At 44.2% G+C, this 21179-nt stretch overlaps 1 protein-coding gene across 6 annotated transcripts in view; it reads left to right on the top strand.

Moving 5' to 3' along the window:
* lrba (LPS responsive beige-like anchor protein) overlaps positions 1–21179 on the top strand; it is a 185539-nt gene that overhangs the window by 46819 nt on the left and 117541 nt on the right. For 4 of the 6 annotated variants that reach the window (XM_047577878.1, XM_047577881.1, XM_047577882.1 and 1 more), the window contains exons 22-33: positions 1935–3221; positions 3334–3539; positions 4369–4522; positions 6206–6386; positions 7856–7989; positions 9321–9428; positions 9517–9658; positions 10357–10711; positions 17716–17879; positions 19331–19415; positions 19696–19829; positions 20609–20670. In XM_047577878.1, coding sequence (XP_047433834.1) covers positions 1935–3221; positions 3334–3539; positions 4369–4522; positions 6206–6386; positions 7856–7989; positions 9321–9428; positions 9517–9658; positions 10357–10711; positions 17716–17879; positions 19331–19415; positions 19696–19829; positions 20609–20670 — 3012 coding nt within the window. The remainder of the gene's footprint in view (positions 1–1934; positions 3222–3333; positions 3540–4368; positions 4523–6205; positions 6387–7855; positions 7990–9320; positions 9429–9516; positions 9659–10356; positions 10712–17715; positions 17880–19330; positions 19416–19695; positions 19830–20608; positions 20671–21179) is intronic. The other 2 variants (XM_047577879.1, XM_047577880.1) reach the window with 2 other exon arrangements.

Below are 21179 nucleotides of genomic sequence, written 5' to 3'. Positions count from 1 at the left end.
GGTAACTGGATCTCTCACAGAGCCCCATTTAAGGCCAGCATACATCATCTTAATGTACAGACTGCATCCTGAATCTATGACGTTATGTGCTGCACCGCTTTCCCCGCATAATTTCCACGCCGGTGCACTCTGAATGCGGCCCTTTTAATTGCTAAAAATGCTAAATGTCAAATTAAGCTCAAACTAATGGGGTAGAAGGTCTTGCTGTGTGATCACTGGGAAACAGAGAGGGAGAGACAGACCAGTGGTGCATTTAGAACAGGCTGTGCACTCAGAAAACAGCTATGGATTACCAATCACTGCTTCCCACTACAGAAGATTAATGAGCACCCGTGTAGCGGGCTAATTTAGAACAATAACGCCTAATTAATTACAAATAATCAGCTTCTCTCTCTCCCCCCCTCTTTCCTTTCTTCCACTCAATGACTCACTTTCTTTCTCTTCTGCCTTCGCAGTTTCTTATTTTTTCCCTTCCGTTTCATCTCTGGCTTTCTCATTTGCTTTGTTTCCTTCTCTCCCTCTCTCCCTCTGTCCAAATAGCCTCAGGTGAAAAAGCAGCAAAGTGGGTCTAGTTTCACTCCCCCCCCCCTCCTCCATCCGTCCACCACCACCTCCACCACCACCAACCCATCTTTGACTTTCTGTCCTCCAGGCCCAGTGATTAATGCAGGGTCTTAAATTAGGCGTGGGAGGATTTGCCGATGCTGGACACGTACTCGGCACAGCTCGGAGACACACACTAATAGTATCTACTGCTAATCTATGACTGCTTACATGGATGGGCTCTTCCTCAAATGCCACTGCAGACCATTGTCGTTATAGACTAGCAGTCTAGTCCGCCCGTATCAGATGGTAAGAAGACTGATAGAGGCTAATAGGCCGTGGGCAGCAGAGGGAGATGGGAAAAGTTTTTAAATATGCTGCAGTTGGGCACGAATGGTCCCAGTGGTTAGCCGTTGTAATAACAAGCTGACGAGTAATAGGCATTTTGAGAATATCTAACTTCTGTAATTTGAAGTTTCCTTTACAAACAGGCTCTTGGGGCATGCAGTGAAACATGGAGAGAATTAGTTGAAAAGCAGACAGTGTAAACTAGTGTAAACAGAGTGGTTTATCACCAACAAACTAGTATCTGACTCATATCCCACACACGCTCCCTGCGTCTCGTGTATAGGTGTTTCCTACTTAGGTCGTTGACGATGAACGATCAGAGCAGACTGTTTTTTGGCAAGGGTAGCATTATTGCTTTGTATTTACAGGAAATGTGTTAACACGAGTGCTGGTAATGTCACGTTGACTTTAAAACAGATGTCTTCAACGTTTTTCAAGCCAAGGACCCCCAAACAAATACCTACTATATGTGTAGGCAGGGGGTCCATAGTTAAAGCTTATTAAACTCAGCCTAGTGCTGTTTAAAAATATACATTATTATCATCATTTTGCATTCAGTGTTAAGCCAAGCCGATATTAAGCCTAAACATAAACCTACCTGACATGAACAAAATTATTATGTGAGATTGTTGTGGATTTCCCAAAATATGGATGGATCTGGATTTACTAAAATATGTTGGATTCATATTCATTTAAATTTGTGGGGGAAAAAATATATAAAAAAAGATTTTGCGACCCCCCTGCAGTACCTCAGTGGACCCCCTGTTTAAGACCTTTGCTTAAAAGAAAGAAACCATAAAATGAAGCCCAAGCAATGCACTTTGTCTCATCTCTCTTTCCTGATTACTTCCTGTCTCAGCCTCAGTCTTTACTTTTACTTCCTGTTATTGTCACAGGGTCGTGTGACAGTATAATTTCAGCATATAAGCATATATATATTTAAAAATACAAATGATGTATGTGTGATTGCAGACACTGCATGGCAACTCATTCTTTGCAAGGTCTTACTAAAGAGTTTTTTTGGCCGTATTTTGTGTTTGCAGGTGACCTTTGAGCAGCACAAGGAGAATCTGTCCCGCATGTTTCGTCAGTATCAGAATCAGGACTCTACGGGATCTCAAGGCCCAATTCGCTCCATCTCTGGCGTCAGCCAAAGCTCCGAGGCTGACGGAAGTGTGAACGGGCCGGCCGTAGAGGAGACGGCTCCCTCCACTGTCATTGAACTTAAGGTGGACGAAATGTCTCTAAGATCCCCCGACTCCGCGTCTAGTTCGGCCGTCAGCTCCAGCCCGCTGGAGACGGGTGACGAAAGGGGACCCGCGGCCATCACGGTGTCCAACATCCTGGCTAGGGCCGAAGAAGAAGAAGAACAGAGGCTGGTGGAGGAGGCTTCCAGAGATGGTTCAGGTGCTGAAAAAGAGACCGAAGCTGCTGCGGTCCAAGCGACAAATGCAGAGGAACAAAGTGAAGTGACAAACGAGCAGAAGGATGAGGTTAGAGACACGCCTTCAAGTGACGACGTGCAAGCACCTGTAACGGATAACGAAAAGTCTGAGAGCGAACCCAACAAAGGTGAATCATCGACATCTATGACAGAAGACTCTTTAAATGAAGCAGACACAGATGTGCCGGTGGTTTCTGAACCAGAAGTTAAGACCCCAGAGACCTCAGCCTGTCTGGACAACAGCGCGCTAGGTGGAGCTTCCGTCTTCAACGAGGACTTGGTCGACATGTCGTCTGTTAGCGACCAGATCCACCCTAGCGATGTCGACGACAGCCAAGAGGAGTCCTCCTATGCTTCTGCTGCTGCTGGAGATGATGACAACGAAAGCAAAAAGAATGACCAGGAAGAGCAGGAGTTGAAAAAGGGAGAAGAGAAAGATTCGAAGGAGGACGAAGAAAAAGGTGCAGGAAGTGAAGCTGGAGACGATCAGGAGTCTCGTTCGGAGAGCCAGGCTTCTCCAACTGAAACACCTGAACAAAATGTCTCGGAACCACCTGAAGAAAAGGTTGCAGACGAAAAGTCTTCCTCCTCAGCTGAAGCTGCTTCTGCAGACCAGCAGCACTCAGATAACACACTACCCTCTGCAGCCCAGGAGGTTGCTGCAGCATCAGACTCCACCTCACTCAGCCAGCCTTCAGAGACCAGCGGCACCCCAGGAGAGGAAGCCCTCTCTGCTGACGGTAGCAAGGCTGCCGCTGCCACCTCTGACACCAGCAAGAGTGTGGACGCCACCAGCAAGACCAAAGAGATCAAAATTGCCAGACTGGACGTGTCCAATGTGGCCTTAGACACTGAGAGACTTGAATTAAAGGAGACCTCTATGACAGTACGCAGCATTTCTTCTTTCATTTTTAAAATAATATAGAATCAGAATGTAAAAATAAGAGAAAATTGACAGTTTAAGTTGCGCCACCCTTTTACCTTTTGTATTTTTACAGGAAACAAGCCAAGGTCAGGCTGCAGCAGCAGCAGCAGCAGCAGCAGCAGCAGCAGGAGGATCTTCAGGCCAGCCGAGAGAGAGCAGCTCGTCTGCTCCTCGCTCCACCATGTTTCGTATCCCAGAATTCCGCTGGTCCCACATGCACCAGCGCCTCCTCACCGACTTGCTCTTCTCCATTGAGACGGATGTCCAGATGTGGAGGAGGTAGGGTAACAAACCGCTGACTCTGATTTCACCTAATGGTTTAGCGAGCAATTATATTGATTCATTGAATAAAGATTTGTCGACTTTTTTAAGCCTCTGAGGAGCTGGGAGAAGATTTCATCTCGCGAGCTTTTTGCCAATTAAGTCCTACATGTGTCTAAGGGAACCCTGTAGACGTCTTTGTAATTAGTTAATGGGAAGAACATTGGCTCTATGCAGATGTCTGCAGAGAAGTATTTCCAGATTTACCAATTAGAGATAAATAGTGACAAATAATATATATATATGTATGAGAACGATCTCTGGATTAAACCAAACTTTAGAACACATAGTAGTTCCACGTTTTGGAAAATATGCAAAGTTGCTTTCTTGCCAAGATGGCAGATCAATATCACTCTCCACCGTGAGGTCAGAGACAGGAGGTGATTAACTCGCCTTAGCATGTGGAAAAATAGCCAGTGTGGTCTGTCCAGAAATCCATTAAAAATACACATGCCAGAAACTCTAAACCTGGATTTAACTAATGACATGCAAAGTATTTGTTATAGAACTATAGAGGTGCTGGTTAGCATCTGTTTGAATCCATGACAACGCCAGGCTTCCCTGTGTGCTGGTTGTGCGCTTAAGGCACAGTTATGAGAATGGGTTTGTTGACAAGAAAGCAAGTTTGCCTACTCTGTTGTCATCTTCTTCAAATCAACAATTTCTGGTTGATAAAGGCATCACTGCCTTCTCTCTGATATACTGTGAATTACAGAGATTTACCAGGCTTTAGTGCTTGGTACACTCATTTCTCACTCAGTTCTCACACTGTGTTCCTGCTTTTCAGCCACTCCACAAAGACAATTCTGGACTTTGTGAACAACAGTGAGAACGTCGTGTTTGTCCACAACAGCATCCACCTCATCTCCCAGGTGGTGGACAATCTCATCATGGCCTGTGGAGGCATTTTACCTCTCCTCTCTGCTGCCACCTCCTCCTCTGTAAGTGCCTTAATGCCTGTGATTTTCTTTTTTTTCTTTCTTTATGGTTGTGCTTTTTTTTTTTGTCTGCGGCTGTGAGACTCCGGCCACAGGAAGTTATCCATCCACACTGACCTTTTCCCAATTACATTAGCCTACAGTTAGCCGCTCCCTAACGTTGTTAGTTTGTTTTTTTGTCTTGTCTGACCTCGGCTAGTGCTGCTTTGTTTAAAAAATTGTGTTTTTCTTTCTGCCATTGACCTGATTACCTCGTCTGAGAAATGGGTTGATGTTCAATTTGATTACATTTCAGTAACATTTAGTTATGTCTGCACTAAACCTAATTTTAAAACTGAATGTGAACATTTATAATTTTATATATTTTCAGTATAGCTCCCAAATACTTGCATGTTACAAATATACAGTGAAGGACATGGGTCAGTGGAGGTACTGCAGGGGGGGTTGCAAAATCTTTGGTTGACTAAACATTTTTTAGATATTTTTTAATCTCCTCCCCCGCAAATCTGAATTTCTTTAAAGATACATTAACATGAAACCAACATATTTTAGTAAATGGATAAAGGCTAGCTTAATAGTGTATACAAAATGATAATAACAATGCATATTTATAAGTAGCACTAGGCTGAGTTTAATATAGAACACATATAGTAGTTAGGGGGTCTCTACTTAATCTCTCCATCAGTTTGGGTCCTTGGCCTGAAAAACATTGAAGAACCCTGTTGTAGAACATAGGGGTCTGCGATCCCTAGGTGGTTTATTAGACATTTTATTCAATATTTCTATATATTTAAAATTTGTTACCCACAATTCCCCCCCCACAAATTTGAATTTCTTTAAATACACATTAACATGAATCCAGCATATTTTAGTAAAGGAACATCCCAGACACATGGTGCAATGTTAGCAGAAGACAAGCTAACAGTGCATGATACACACACACACACACACACACACACACACGTCATATGTGTGTATGTATGTATATATATATATATATATATATATATATATATATATATATATATGTAATATATATACATATATATATATATAAAATATATATATATATATATATATATATATATATATACATAATATATAATTTATATATACATACATATATATATATAATATACATACATATATTATGTATATTTATATATATATATATACATACATATATATATATATATATATTATATTATATATATATACATATATATATATATATGTATATATATATATATACATGTATGTATATATATATATGTATATATATATATATGTATATATATATATATACATATATATATATATATATATATATTATGTATATATATATACATATATATATATATATATATATATATATATATATATATATATACATACATGTTTATGGCAGTTGCACAGCCACCCTACTGTTGCACATGTTTGAAATAAAAAACATATTATTTGAACCTGTGTATTATTTGAATAGCTTAATATTGCATGCAAAATGATAATAATATGTATTTACCGTAATAATAGCACTAGGCCCAGTAATAATATAATATAAAACAACACATGCTTTGGGTAGAGTGTCCCTAATTATTGAGGACCCCTGGTGTAGAATATCCAAGATCCAAGTGTAGAAACTCCAACTAATACCATTTTCCATGATGTTTGGCTTTTTACTACCAGCATGAACTAGAGAACATTGAACCATCCCAAGGCCTGACTGTGGAGGCTTCGGTCACCTTCCTGCAGCGACTCGTCAACCTCGTGGATGTTCTCATCTTCGCCAGCTCCCTCAACTTCACCGAGATAGAAGCCGAGAAGAACATGTCGTCGGGGGGCATCCTCAGACAGTGCCTTCGCCTCGGTGGGTGCATTCAATTATTTATTTGTCAATCTTTTCGCTTTGTTCGTCCTGCGTGCTTCACTTCTTAAATACATTTTCTGCCTTTCTGCTCGTCTGTGTCCCTTCCCGTTCATCCGTGCGCCTCATATCAGCTGATTGTAGCCTGTGTCGCGGCTCCCCGTGGTCCTTTTTGTCCCCACAGCTTCTCAATCTTATCTTGTTATTATAACCCTTCTGCCTGGCAACGCTTTAACACGGCTGCTTGTATGAAATAGTGAGTTGTTGTAACAGCCTTGGCTGTACTGTACTGTACTGTACTGCACCGTAGCTTGGGGTGTTTTTCTGCCTTTTGTTCCAGGCCATTAAAGTTTCCTCTGACACCCTCACAATTGCTGAAATATTGAAATTCTTACATCATTATTATTATTATTTTACTCTTTTAGAAACACATTAACAGTGTATATATGTGGATACTTTAGACTCTGTTCCAACTAATTTCTTCATGCTTTGCTTTGTCCGTTTTGAGTTATTGCTTTTCTCCTGTTGTGGTTGCAAACAAAAGGGCTGTCAAAATGCGAGGTTGTTATCCAGAGAACACTTCTTCTTCTCCTCTCAGATATTATTGCCGCTGCCTCGGTATTGCAGGAAAGCGATGCCACGAGAGCACAGGTTCAGTTTTAGAAAGCAGCCGTTATGAAATGAATATTTGATGAGGTATGCGCTCCCCATTGCTGGCACCTAATCTGATTTAGGAAAACTGTAACAAGGTTTTAGCGTCTCCTCCCCCTCCCTCTCCTTCTCCCTCTCTCTTTCTTCTTCTTCTTTTTTTTTTTTTTTTTACAAATGGTCGTATGAAAGAGTGGTCTTAATGGAAAAAGCGAGCCCATTTCCAGACGGAATAATTCCCCCCGTCGTAATCTAAATGCCTCAAGAGTTAACATTTGTCAGTTGTCAAGCGCGGAGTGGTGGGGGTTGAGGGCGGGGCCGCGGCCAAAGAGGAGCAGTGCATTAAATTACAAACTGTGCCAGTTTTCAACCCGCCGAAAGTTGCCGGACCACAAGATTTTTCTATTTATTTTTATTTATTTATTTTTTTTGTGGCGAAGGTCGTATCTTACCGCCTACTCAGCATGTGCACACCTAGCAGTGTCATTTGTTATGGGAGCCGCACGCACGGGCTGTGATTCAAGAGCACATCCCTGCCCCGTGACCTTGGGAGGAGAGGTGGAGCAGGGAAGAGTGAACGGTGCTGCCAGAGTTGGCCAGAGCCCTGACCTTGTCGTGGCCTCACTTTTTCTCCTTTGTGTTTGTCTCTCTCAGCTGCTCCTCTTTGTGGGTCGCCCACTTTACGAGCTGCCTGTTTGCTTTTTATTCCTCTTTAGTTCCGTTCGGGGCTCACAAAAACCCTGAGGAATTTTACTGTTTTACATATTTCTTGGACACTGACTTTGTTTTAATGATGTCACATAATGATCTCCGCGTCTCCCTAGTGTGCGCTATGGCGGTGAGGAACTGTCTGGAGTGCCAGCAAGCCCAGTTTAAGCACGGGGTGGAAGCATCTGCACGAAACTACACAGCCGTGCCCAGCACTATGCTTGGAGCGGCCAAGTCTGCAACCGCACAGGCAAGTATCCAAGATAATCTCCTGCAGCCATCGTCTTAATCTTATGTGCACTTTCTCTTCTTTTAGAAAAATGTCTCGCCTAAAATACACTCGCTGGCCACTTTATTAGGTACACCTTGCTGGTAAAAGGTCAGCAACAATACTCAGGCAGGCTGTGGCATTTAAAATATGCCCCCACACCATTACACCACCACCACCACCAGCCTGAACCGTAGATACAAGGCAGGATGGATCCATGCTTTCATGTTGTTTACGCCAAATTCTGACCCTGTCTCAGTTTCCTGTTCTTAGCCGACAAGAGTGGTGCCCAGTGTGATCTTCTGCTGCTGTAGCTCATCTTCTTCAAGGTTGGACGTGTTGTGCGTTTAGAGATGATATTCTGCATTCCTTGGTTGTAACCAGTGGTTATTTTAGTTACTGTTGCCTTTCTATCATCTCCAACCAGTCTGCCCATTCTCCTCTGACCTCTCACATCAACAAGACATTTTTGTCCACATAACTGTCGCTCACTGGATATTTTCTCTTTTTTGGACCATTCACTGTAAACTCTAGAGGTGGTTGTGTGTGAAAATCCCAGTAGATCAGCAGTATCTGAAATACTCAGACCAGCCGTCTGGCACCAACAACCACACCACGTCCAAAGTCACTTAAATCCCTTTTCTTCCTCATTCTGATGCTCGGTTTGAACAAGTTGTCTCTATCTCCTCTACATGACTAAATGCATTGAATTGCAGCCATGATTAGCTATTTGTGTTAATAAGCAATTGAACATGTGTACCTAATAAAGTGGCCAGTGAGTGTGCAAAATACCACCAAATATCTCAGGAATTCACTCTCACTCTTGCACCGGTCTTTCTTTTGTATTAAATCATTTTTTTCCCCCCTTTTGTCATCTTCAACTGGAAAGGAGCCACGTCCTTTGTCCTGTTCACCGGCAGCAGCCAAGTGTTATTGCATTAGCTCATATCTTATTATGTTACAACACGGGCCGCTATTTGTTACACTAGACCGGGCCCTTTGTCGTTGCCCCTTTGATTTGATACAGCGACTTCCAGTAAAGTCGCGTTGCTCTTCCGTGAACCGGGTGTAAAAACTCATTTATTATGCAGCGGCTCTATACAAAAGCCATTATGCTAAGGACGTGATCTCGGGAGGGATGGCTTCCCTAAGCTGTTAGACCTCACTGTACGCCACAAATTCCACGTGGATTAATAAACATTCCAGTAGTGTAAAAAAGAAAGAAAAAAAGATGCATATGTTTTCAGTTCACCTGCAGATTACAATAATACATCTCACGTGTCAATGATGTGATTTTTCACCCGTGCATACAGAGTCCTGTTGACGCGGTGACAGGTGGCTTGTCTCCAGTCAGAGACTTGGACCGGCTGCTTCAGGACATGGACATTAACCGCCTGAGGGCCGTCGTCTTCAGAGATATTGTGAGTTGGACCGTATTGCGCGCGCTTCCGCTGCTTTTTGAAGAAGACGCGCATGCACAGATTGTTTAGTGTGTGTTGTTTGTTCCAGGAGGACAGTAAGCAGGCCCAGTTTTTGGCGCTTGCCGTGGTTTACTTCATCTCGGTCCTCATGGTGTCCAAGTACCGTGACATCCTGGAGCCTCACAATGACAAGAAACACCCTCAACGCTCCCAGTCCGCAAGGAGCACAGGTACAGAGAAACTCAGAAAAGTGTGTCCGTGTGTAGAAGGATAATACTGTAATTTATACCGATCAGGCGTAACATTATGACCAGCTTCCTAATATTGTGTATGTTTTCCTCCAAAACAGTTGTGGCTCATCAGAGAATAGACATGGGCCTTCTGAGGGTGTCCTGTGGTTTCTGGTAACAGGATGTTGTTAGTGGGGGGGGTCTTTGGGTCCTGTGGTTTGAGGGGGAGGAGGATACTTGATCAGTTTGGAATCTAGTGAATTTGGAGGCCATGTGAAGACCTTCTGTTCTTCATGGTTTTTGAGTTGTCCCTAAACTGTTTCTGTGTGTATGTCTGCATCCTGCTGGGGAGTGTCATTGCTGCGGGGGTGGGGGTGCCCGGTCTGGCAAGCAACATTCACAAGAATGCAAGATCCAAATGTTTATCGACAGAACGTTTTATTATCAGAAGATGTTATTCACTCCTCCTCTCAGTGGTTTTAATGTTGTGGCTGATCGGTGTAGAAAACATAGTTTTCTAGTCTTTTCTCGTATCGATCCCTAAAAGCGAATCTATACCTGCAAACAGTACCAAACTATAGAATATTAATAAATAACACACTGCGTTTTATCCCCGCTATTCATCTCATCAACTATTAGTGCTTTTACATGCGCGTCTCTGCTCTTTAATGCTCACGCGTCCGTCTTCGCCCTCACAGACAGTGGAGCGGTTTCGGCCGGAGCGGAGGTGGAGAACGGCTTCTCCCTCAGGCGCTACGACTCCGGCCTCGGTGAGGACCACGCCTCGACGGCCGCGAGCGAGGCGGAGCTGTCATCCTCTGGCGCGACTCACGGCCCCGACGCCATCTCGGAGGCCCTGTCCACGCTGTCGTCTGAGGTCAGGCCTTCTCTGCCCGCTGACTCAAAGGGCAAGAATGTGAAGGACATCCTGCGCAGACTAGTGAGCAATCCAGCCGATGACATCATGGTCGACCCGAGTCTGCTGCCACCAGCGTTTGTCGGAAACATGGGCGATTTGGCCAAAGACTCACTGCAGTTCAGCTCTTTTGATAGGTGAGGGGTGAAGTCCAAACATACACTTATGCTATCATACTAGCCATAGCTAATGCAGGTTTTGCACCTTTGTCACTGTCTGCAAAAAAAAAAAGAAAAGAAAAAAGAATTCCCCTGTTGTTGAGGCCTGACAGCTTTGTCAGTTTCTCAAAAAAGGCCATATGGTACACAGCCTTGGGATTCACAAGCTTTACAGTTGATAGTTTCATATCATTTATCACAGCGTAACTGCAGGGGACATTTGAAAGTCAGACCTTGAAGACTTTTTAACTTGGTATCCTCACAGGGGGGAAAAAAAAAAAGACGACTCTGACGGTAACCTTTTTGAACTGGAGAATCTCCGTCTCTGACTCTTTTCATCCCACTCCCATCCTTCTTTTTGGTAGCTGTCGATACACCAGGTCCTCTTCCCTGTGCAAACCGCCTTCCTCCTAAATACCTGTCTTTATAAAAACATGAGCCCTGTCTGGGATGAAGACACAGAAAGACGAGGCTGACAGGAAGCTATTACTTTTCACCTTGCCACTGGTATTTAACAACTTTCTTTTTCATCTGTCCGGCGTGTCTCTCTCTGTCTTAACGTTCAGAAGAAGCCCCCCCCCCCCCTTTTTTTCTTTTTTTCTCTGGAGTAAGAACAGTAGAGTTTTACCTCTGGGGGTGCGAGGTGAACAGTCAGGAGTAAGTCTTCAAAAGCAGAGCGGGGTACTGAAGCCACAGACGGGCCCAGGTGATAGAGGATGGTTTCTGGTCTGGTTTGCATTTAGAACGCTGGTTCTCAGACAGACATTTACAAACGGCGGAGGGAGGGAGGGGGGGTCGAGGGTAAAAGAGGAAGAAGGAGAAGGATGGGAGACGGGGGGGAGGGTGGGAAGGAAGACTCCATGGGGAAGGGTGTCGAGTCAAAGTTCTCATGTATTGAAGAAAACATTTCGACATTTTTCTCTCGCTCTCAGCCTGCCGACCCCCAACTGTGGGAATTCCACGGCATCTCTGTGATCGCGTGTCTTTATCTGAGGAATGCTTTGTCAGGTCTCAGGGCGCTCCTCATATCAGGGGGATTAGACTGGCTCCTGTCCACTGAGCACACTCGGTAGGAAGCGAGGGACGTCAGGAGAGCTGGAGAACGTAGACTAACAGCTCGCTCGCTGCCTGTGGGAGCCTCAGCGTTCAAGCTGCGCGGCGGTGGGCTCAGGGGGTAAAATCTGTACCCCGGCTACCTTTTGAGATAGAGATGAAAGCTGCTCAGAGGATTTTCACCTCGCCTGCGTTTTAATAACTGAATCTCGCTGAAATAGAGGAGACAGTTTACAGTCGTCCACAAATGCCTTGTAAAAGCTTTTACCTTGGACTTAAACTTGTTTTATTGTCATTCAACAAATACACCATTAGTGCATATCAGGCGTAGGACTTCACGATACGATACTTATCACGATATTTGAGTCACGATACGATACGTTATTGCAATATTATGATTGATGATTTTATGAATTTTTAAATGCAGCTTGAAATACTCATGGTATGTACATGTGTATATATATACATGTTTAACAATATTAATCAAAATTATCTTTTTCCAATTTATTTGCACAGAAAAAGTGGTGGTGGAGGTGATGAGGTTGTTCACGATCGGCCCAAAACATGCCTTTTCCTCTTTCAATCGATATTAAGACATTCAAAATTTATATTGTATTGGAAGAAAAAATATCGCGGTATATTGCAATATCGATATTATTTTCCCACCCCTAGTGCATATATTAAATGAGATTTCATCACAGTTCACATATTCAGAGAATCTAAACTCTAAATGCTTGAATGACTTACAAGAAGATAAGGCTGTGGGAGTCCATAGATAAGAGTTTGTTTATCATGTTTAACAAGGATTACTGGAATAGAAGTGAATAGTGAATTGATTCTGAATCATTTCAAAAATGTGGTCCATCATTTGATAACAACAAAAATCGCAATGATTAAAAAAAAAACACCACTTTTGAGGAGTTTCAACACCAAAGGTTTTACTATCGTTTCCCAAAAAAAATTGGGAGTGAAACTGATTGACAGCACTTAACAGGCGCGCGCCGTTCCTGCCGAGCTTCCCCGCAACTTATTTCTGCAGGCCGTGAGCCTATATATTTTCCACACTTCACTTTGCTTTTTATCGCCCCGCCGCCTCCACGCTTGCCAATTACCTCATGACACATGTAGATATGGTGTTTATTATCTTGTTGTAAAAGCCTCCATCGCCGCTCATCTCCCACCCACCACAAATTGTCCCAGTGACACCAGTGCAAACCAGAGCTGACATTCTGAACTGACATCTCCTGCCAAAACACGACAACTTTCCGCTTGCCCGGAGGGGGTTGGATTTATGAGTCCGGTGCATGAAAAAAGCAGGGATCTCCCAGATAAAAACTGGGGGCGGGTCAGAGGGGTGAAGTATCCTTACTGATTTATTTACTCGAGGAGACCTGCTGGATTTCTCCCATGCATTTTTCAGCCATGCCCCTGTTATGACAGCCAGTCTGCAAATATTTGCTGACACTAACCAGAGCTAAACAGTGTCATTGTACAAGTCTGTGATTTAGACTGCATGGTTCAGCAGCAGAATGTGCGTCTGCGTGTTAGACAGTTGGATATACATAGTGCAGTTGTTTGCATTCCTCGTAGCAGACTCTGCATGCATGCGAGGGCCGATGTACAGATGAGTTGCGTCGGTGGTGAAACGTTATTAACGCCCCGCTGGCGGCGCGCGTGTCGGAAGCGCAACCCAGACTTGAAGGAGAGAGGACGAATGTGCGATTTTGACCGAAGAATCTATCACTGAGACCCCACCTGTTGTGATACCTGGAGTAAACTCCTACTGTAAATAAGGCAGCTCATCTCCTTTTAAAGTTTACATCTTTGCGTCATTCGGATCACAACAACAGATTTGTTCCCTGCAAGTTACTTGGTTACTAATGAAGATTGGCACTAGAGTTTGATCAGTAAATAATGGATGGGGTATATATTTTTCCAAACATCTACTACTACTAACTACCTAGTAATAATCCCTCAAATATTATTACACTCTAGCAATAGAGCTGCAAGTCCAAGTAAATGTCACAAATTGCCAAAATGAATGTTTAACAAATGGAAATTGGAAATAAGACGCGGGGGACTTCGACATTTTTCAGGCCAAGGACCCCCACACTGATGGAGAGATTAATTAGGGACCCCCTGCCTACTACATGTGTTTTATATTAAACTCGGCCTAGTGCTGTTTACACATATACATTATTATCATTGTGCATTCAATATTAAGCTATTAAGTACATAGGTTCAAATTTCAAACATGTGCAACAGGAGTTTGGCCGTGCAACTGCCATAAACACACATACCTTTACCTTTAAACATAGCTAAATGTAGGTTGGTCAGTAAATCACCAAAACATTTTGGCCTCAGTATTTGGCCGAGCTGCACTGTTAGCTTCTCTTCTGCTAATTTTTTCAGCGTGCGTCTGGGATTTCTCCTGGGGACTGAATAAGCTCTCGGCCAATAGCGGGGAACCTTGCAGAGTGTAATATGTGGCCTCGTGATTGGCTCAGCAGGGATAGGGGCGGGGCCTACATTGTACAGGAGGCTTAGATTGACAGGTCTCAGATAGCGTGGGGCTCTGTGTGAAATGACACTGCTCCTGTATCGCTGAACGAGTGAACTGCTACTGAAAGATAATGTCTTCTACGTCCATTTATCCTTTAATAAAATATGTTGGATTCACGTAAATATCCATTTAAACAAATTTAAATTTTGGGGGGAAAATAAAAAAAAAAAATTTATGACAAATGTCTAATCAACCAAAGACTCCCTAGGGGTTGCGGACCCCTTGTTGAAGACCCATGTTCTGACATGTAGTCTGGTAAGGTACAATAATACTGCAAGTGTGGCTACAACTGGGTAGTACTGCACATTTTCCGTATATTATATTAGAAATAGATCCTGTTCTACTTTCATCTTATTGACAAGAAATATTCATAACAGGTAAACACCAAATATGTCCAGAGACAAAAACGGCTTCACTGTCTTCTCGCTATTGTTGATATCAGAGGTGTGAGGGTTTCTGCTGGAGGATCCCTACTGGAGGTACCTCTTTGCTTCTGCAGTGGCTAAAACTTACTTGTCCAGTCCCGTGCAAACCAAACAAACTAAAGTCAAAACTAAAGAGTCATTTTTTTCCCACTCCTTCCTCAGACCAGATTGCAACATTCTCAATGTTTTCTGGCCACCTCTCGTTCCATATAAATCACACCCGACCAAATCGTTTCCAACATGTGTGCCCACATACGGTGTACAATTTCTGAACATGTTTTCCGGTAGTTTTTTTTTTTTTTTATTTTTTTTTTCTTTGGTCACTTAGGTCTCAGTTTCTCAACTCATAAATCCGTCGCCCTCGGAGCCCGACTGGACTCAATGCGCGTTGGATGACTCTATTCCCGTTGATTTGAAAGTAGTTTGCTAATCCGCGTGTGCATGTTTAGTGGGTATGATATATAATTAAACATAATTGAACGGGGTGAAAAAGTAGATCAAAGCTGTGCTGGGGTGTGCCGCGCTCGCTCCTCCTTCCAGTCTATGTGAGGTAAACACCGTAGAGTAGAGTGGTATTTTTATGCTCGCGCGCCGCAGACATTTCATTCTCACGCTTGTTTTACCTGAAATAGCAGAGATTACTGGAAACACTGTGTTTACCGCACTTATCCACTGCAGGTTAAAGCCTTTAAATAATTCAGCTGCAGCCCAAAACACACACCCACACACACCCACACACACACACACACACACACTCTCGCTCTTCTTTCTCTGCCCTGGGCTCCTGTTTGCGGGTTGAGTGGGGCCGCTGACGGCTGATTAATCGGCCGGGGCGGCTCACTCATGATAAGTGTGGCTAATGACCTGCTGAATAATTCACTGGGCCTTTGCCGCGGAACAGATGGAAGGCCAAACACATACGTGGACATGTTCACCGGCGGACTCCCTCGCACCCGCGTGTGCCCCTCGCGCATTTATTTGTATGCTCGTACACACGTATTCAAATATTTCCAGACACGCAGCACTTGCTTCAGGGGGCCTTCTTCGTCTCCGTCCGTCCCGTCTTCTGCTGTTGACACCCGGGGTGCTTCTTGTCAGCGCCGCCCTTGCTCCTCTGATACCAGTCCACTCCCTATCTGAACAGAGGGAGAAAAAAAAATAAGTCACCAGATACGTTTATCTCCACACGCCTCCCCCGCTATCACTGCTGATTTCATTAAGTCGTGTCACTCCTTCGGGTTTTTGTGAACACTCTCGTTTTTTTTTGCGTCTTTTAAACGGCTGCTGTCAAGCCGGTCTGGTGAAGCTCTATTATTTTCACTGGAAGCAAAAAGCTCAGCTGTCACGCCTTAACATTCACAGCAACTTTTAATAGATGTGATCAGCTGCCTTAAATCAACTGAGCGCAGCCTTTGATACTGTAGCCAGGTATCTGTCTGCACCACAGGGAGCCAAATCCAGCTATCCGTGTGTGTGTGTGTGTGTGTGCGCACATGCACAAGGATACACACCGGCTCTGGGAACATGCAGGAATGTACGTTCGCTCTCCTCTTTGTATATTCATATTGTTCATTTGATGTATTCCCACATATCTGGCTAAGCCGGCATTGGTTTGTGTTTCTGAGAGGGAGCAGTAGCCAGTGATTAGAGCCTGCTTCCCCTGTGTCAGCACTGATAAGCGGGGCCAGGCTCTCTTTGATATGACCAGTGGTCTGTCAGAGCCCTGGTCTAAACTGACAGCTTATCTGCATGCTGCTCTCCTCCCATCTGCTGTTCGCCGGATGGGAATTGAGCTCCACTCACTCGTACCGCATCGCTGCGAGAGACACTTCCTGTTACTTTACAAGGGGTGAGCTCTCAAGAGGCAGCATTATTTTTACCAAGATAAACACTGCTCGAATTGAATCTAGCTGTGGTTATTCTTAACAGATAAATAATGAGCTTCAGAGAGCACGACCGCGTGCGACTTTAAATGCCAGCGTTGATCTTGGACTGTAGAATAATTGTTTGTTTGGATACTGATTTCTGCTCAACGAGGGCATATTTTTCTGTAATATTTTCAGTCTGTAATCTTTTTACTTGAAACCGCAAGGTGTGCTATTATAAGAATTATAATAATTATAGCTAAATGAAATTTCCACCATCTGGTTGGATTATGTATGTGCTTTACATGAAGTTTAAATAAATCACTTTGGAATGATTTATGTAGAAATGGAAAGAGAAATTCGATATACTGTGAAAAACATTAATATATATTAAACTCAGCCTAGTGCTATTTATAAATATATATTTTTATTCTCATGTTGCGTTCAGAATATATAATATACGTAACTGGCGTATTGACAGATAAAGAAAATAAATGACAGGTTCAAGTTTTAACTTTAAACATAAATGTAATAAGGACAGCTGCACCGTTAGCTTCTCTTCTGCTAATATTGCAGCGTGCTTCTTGGATTTTACCTGGGGACTGAATAAACTCTCAGCCAATTGTGGCGAAACTGACAGTCAGTGTAGTATGTGGCGGGATTGGCTCCTTTTATCTCTTCACTAAAATATGTTGAATTCATGTTAATGTGCTTTTAAAGAAATTCAAATTTGTGATGGAAAATTTTAAAAAATACATGAAAAATGTCTAATCAACCAAAGATTTTGTAGTACCTCCGCAGACTTCCTGGGGGGCGCAGACCCCCTGTTGTAGACCTATGTATTAAACTATTGGCATAATGATCTGGACGAAAGACAGTTGCCCCGTTTGTGTGGCTGGATGAATGTGACCATTTGCTCCCAGTCTGACGGATTGATGACGGTCACCGTTGTTGCAGCCACACTGCGCCTCAGATGAGTCTTCTGAGGTTTGCCGCGAATTGGCACCATCAGCGTTTTCACAACAATGGTTGTGTCAGGGCAACAATAAGTGAATAATTTGCCTCCTCTTTCCACAGAAGCGTCGTCGTCGCGCCCAAGAAACCGGGCATGATGCCACCCCCCGGCACCCCCGCCCTGGCAGCCACCGCTGCCTCCGTGTCCGGCGGGACACCTATGGACGGCGTCGCCGTGGTGTCTTCTGGTGACTCCTCCCAGAACGCCTCCGCAGACTCTGCAGCCGGTGAGCACGCAGACACACACACACACACACTCTTACAGACTGGAAGGGCAGCTAGCCTGCTAAGAAAAGGGCAATATTTATTTAGAGATTGCACCCTTCAGTGTGTCTGAGAGAATAATATTGTGTTTTGCAATGTAATCCAGTTACCCAAGACTGTAGAGGACAGCGTGAAACATTAGAGGAACGCAAGCGCATTTATCATAGTTTTGGAAGTTATTGTCATTCTTTCCCAAAAGAAAAAAAATGCATATATTGAAAATATCTATAGATAAAGTATATTTTGGCATCTAGGTCTTCATTGATGGTCAAACCCATTTTTTTTTTTTATAGTTTATTAAAACTAACTCTGTTTTTATTTTATAATTCTGAAGTGACAATAAATCCGCGTAGGTGTGTGAGAAGATGTTTTCCTTCTTTATGGAGCCTGTGCGTTTAAGAGTTATGTGTGTTTTAGGACATTTACTGTAGAATCAGATTGGGGGAGTGGGACTTGAGCTGTATCCATGTGATACTTGGAGTCAGTTGAGTGGTGCTGAGTAAATATGCTTTGTGAGCGTGTGTGTGTGTGTGTGTGTGTGTGTGTGTGTTTTAGTGGGGCAGTGGGAGGATTAATGGAGACGTTCATTTACTCCTCTTTGTTTGAAGGAGCTACTTCAGTTCGAGAGTGATACTCTCACCAGGCCCACATGGCGCTTTTTAGCACCTTACATGCGCACACATTCCAGCGCACATTACACCGTCTGTCATTCCTGAAGAGTTATCCCTGCCCGGAGACCGTCCTGGCTGGAAAAACAAGCCCGCCGAAACACCAGAGGAATCCCCCTCCTCCATATTCAGCTGGGCATTAGCTTATTTATGAGCCACGGGGAAGTGAATTTACTGCCAGATCAATCACGTGCGGACTTTGTACCTCGTGTGCCTCTGTCCCAAGAATGGAGTCGTAAAGCACCTTTTAGCTGTATAATGAAACCGTCACAAAAAGCGGCCCAGGGGGTTGAGTTGCTATGTAATGACTTAATGAGGAAAAACAATAATAATATCTCACATTCCAACACAGGTGTAACATACTGCCATTTATATTTTTTTTTACTCAGTGTTTGAGCTCGGTTCATGTTCCCATTGGGGTTTTCATCATGGAAACCAATGAAATGTAAATTGATAAGGAAGACGTATTGTGCTTGGAGTACATCATCCACTATCTAACCGTAAAATTATACTTGTACCCCCACTTGCCCTCTTTGACCATAAATTCCCCCATTCCATACATTTGAATGGAGACCATTGTATTATTTCATAAGAGGCATGTTTCCACACAGGTTTATGGTGCGACCCAGGCTGAATAATGTATCGCTGTGTGTGTGTGCTCGTGTGTGTGTGTGTTTTGCGCGTGTGCGCCCCATTCTTGTCCAGCATCCAGACTAATAACAGAGTTCTTTGGTTTCTCCCTGCAGCAGGCGGCCAGGATCCAGCCAGCGCTAGCCTGCCATCTGTCCCCCCACTCTCCCCTGTGACCCAGAACACAGCCCCCAATATGAGGTGATTCATCTTCTTTTCTCTCTCTTGCACACAAACACACACACACACACACGCACACACTCTCTCTCAGCTGTTTATGCTCACGAACGCACACATGAGTTATTTATTCACATCCACTGATTATTGCTTTTGTCCTAATTCCATTTTCCTCCTCATATTAAAACACATGTTTTGCTGATTGTCAATTTTAAAACTTCGACTTTTATTTACTCTGGAGTTTTAAACCATTTGTTTCTACTCAACGCGCACTCTTGCCTGTTTGCTGTTGCACTGTTTTCAGTATCTCGGAGCGTCTGGAGCACGCTCTGGAGAAGGCGGCTCCTCTGCTGAGGGAGATCTTTGTGGACTTTGCCCCCTTCCTATCTCGCACCCTGCTGGGCAGCCACGGACAAGAGCTCCTTATTGAAGGCACCAGTGAGTCCACTTTTTCTTTTTTCTTTTTTTAAAAAAAAACACTATTTCTTAAAGGTGCACTGCATCCCGAACGACGCGCCGCTGTTTATTTGAATGCGAGAACATCTGCAGCCTGTTGTTAATCCAATACCGTGATGAGTGTGCGTTGAGTCGAGAGCTGGTGGTCGTGCTGAAGGTTTCCAGGGGGCCGGGTCAGAGGCCAGGCCACTAATAGCAGTGTTTGGGATGTCTGCTGCCACCAAACAAAATGGAAAGTTGATTGATAGCTGCAGGGGGGCCTGAAAAGAAGCCTGGGGAGGCCGCGTGTACGTGCATGCGTGCGTGTGTGTGTGTGTGTGTTTGTTCGATCGTGATGGTGCGTGCGTCTTTGTGTCGCGTGAAAAGCCAAAGGCTACTCTGCCTTCTTCCCGTCTGTGCATCCGCAGCAGACTCTTGGACACTCTGGTGGCCCCCTGCCCTCTAAAAGCCCAGGGCTCGCCATTAGGGATCAATGGGACATATGCCGGCCAAGGCAGGCCTGTAATACAAGGCCCAAATATGTATTAGTTTACAGTAACATCATGTCGGCTCATTAGGCCCATCAATACTATCCGCTCGCTTGCAGATGGCACAAGGTTAGGTAATCCCTGTCGGTTTGTGCGCGTGTAAGAGCATGTGTGTTTTCACAAGTATTCTGGGAGCTTTATGTAATGTGACTCGCACACACGCGACAAAAAAAAAAAGTTAATTTGCTAAAATGTACATTTGTTTCTGACTCTGTCTCTCATGTGTTCCTCCAGGCCTGGTGTGTATGAAGTCCAGCAGCTCGGTGGTGGAGCTGGTCATGCTTCTGTGCTCGCAGGCAAGTCTGGCATCTTTATCTTTCCTCATCCCCCCGTCCTCTGCTTTTCCACCGGTCTGATTTATCAGGCTCACCTTGAGTGCAGTAAATTCACAGCCTTATCTCTCCTCCGCGCTACGTCGCCTGCCTCTGCGCGTCCACCCTTCCCCTCGCCGAGGGCAGGGAGACGCGAGGAAAGACGTCTTCGGCTGCAAATATTGGTCCGAGGGTCAAGGGTGGCCGACCCGTCCGCGTCACCTTTGACCCGAGCGCTGGCCCCTCGCGGCCTGAGCCCAACTGATGAGGAGGGATAATGTAGATTTGATGGTGCTTTGCATTGATTATCCCTCTCGTCTCCGTTGTCTTGTGGGTGTTTTGTTGCCAAGTTTATTTAGCTGCTGCCGGATTCATGAATACTAAATCAGGGATCATAAGCAGGCGTGGGCGGATCAATGATCGCCGCTGTCGATGGATCACTCCGGGACGGCTGATTAGCATTAGGAGACGCAAAGCTCCTGAAGCCTTTTTAC

The sequence above is a fragment of the Mugil cephalus genome, chromosome 2 (assembly GCF_022458985.1).
Source record: "Mugil cephalus isolate CIBA_MC_2020 chromosome 2, CIBA_Mcephalus_1.1, whole genome shotgun sequence".
In the NCBI taxonomy this organism is placed as follows: domain Eukaryota; kingdom Metazoa; phylum Chordata; class Actinopteri; order Mugiliformes; family Mugilidae; genus Mugil; species Mugil cephalus.
This window is presented reverse-complemented; position numbering and strand designations above follow the sequence as displayed.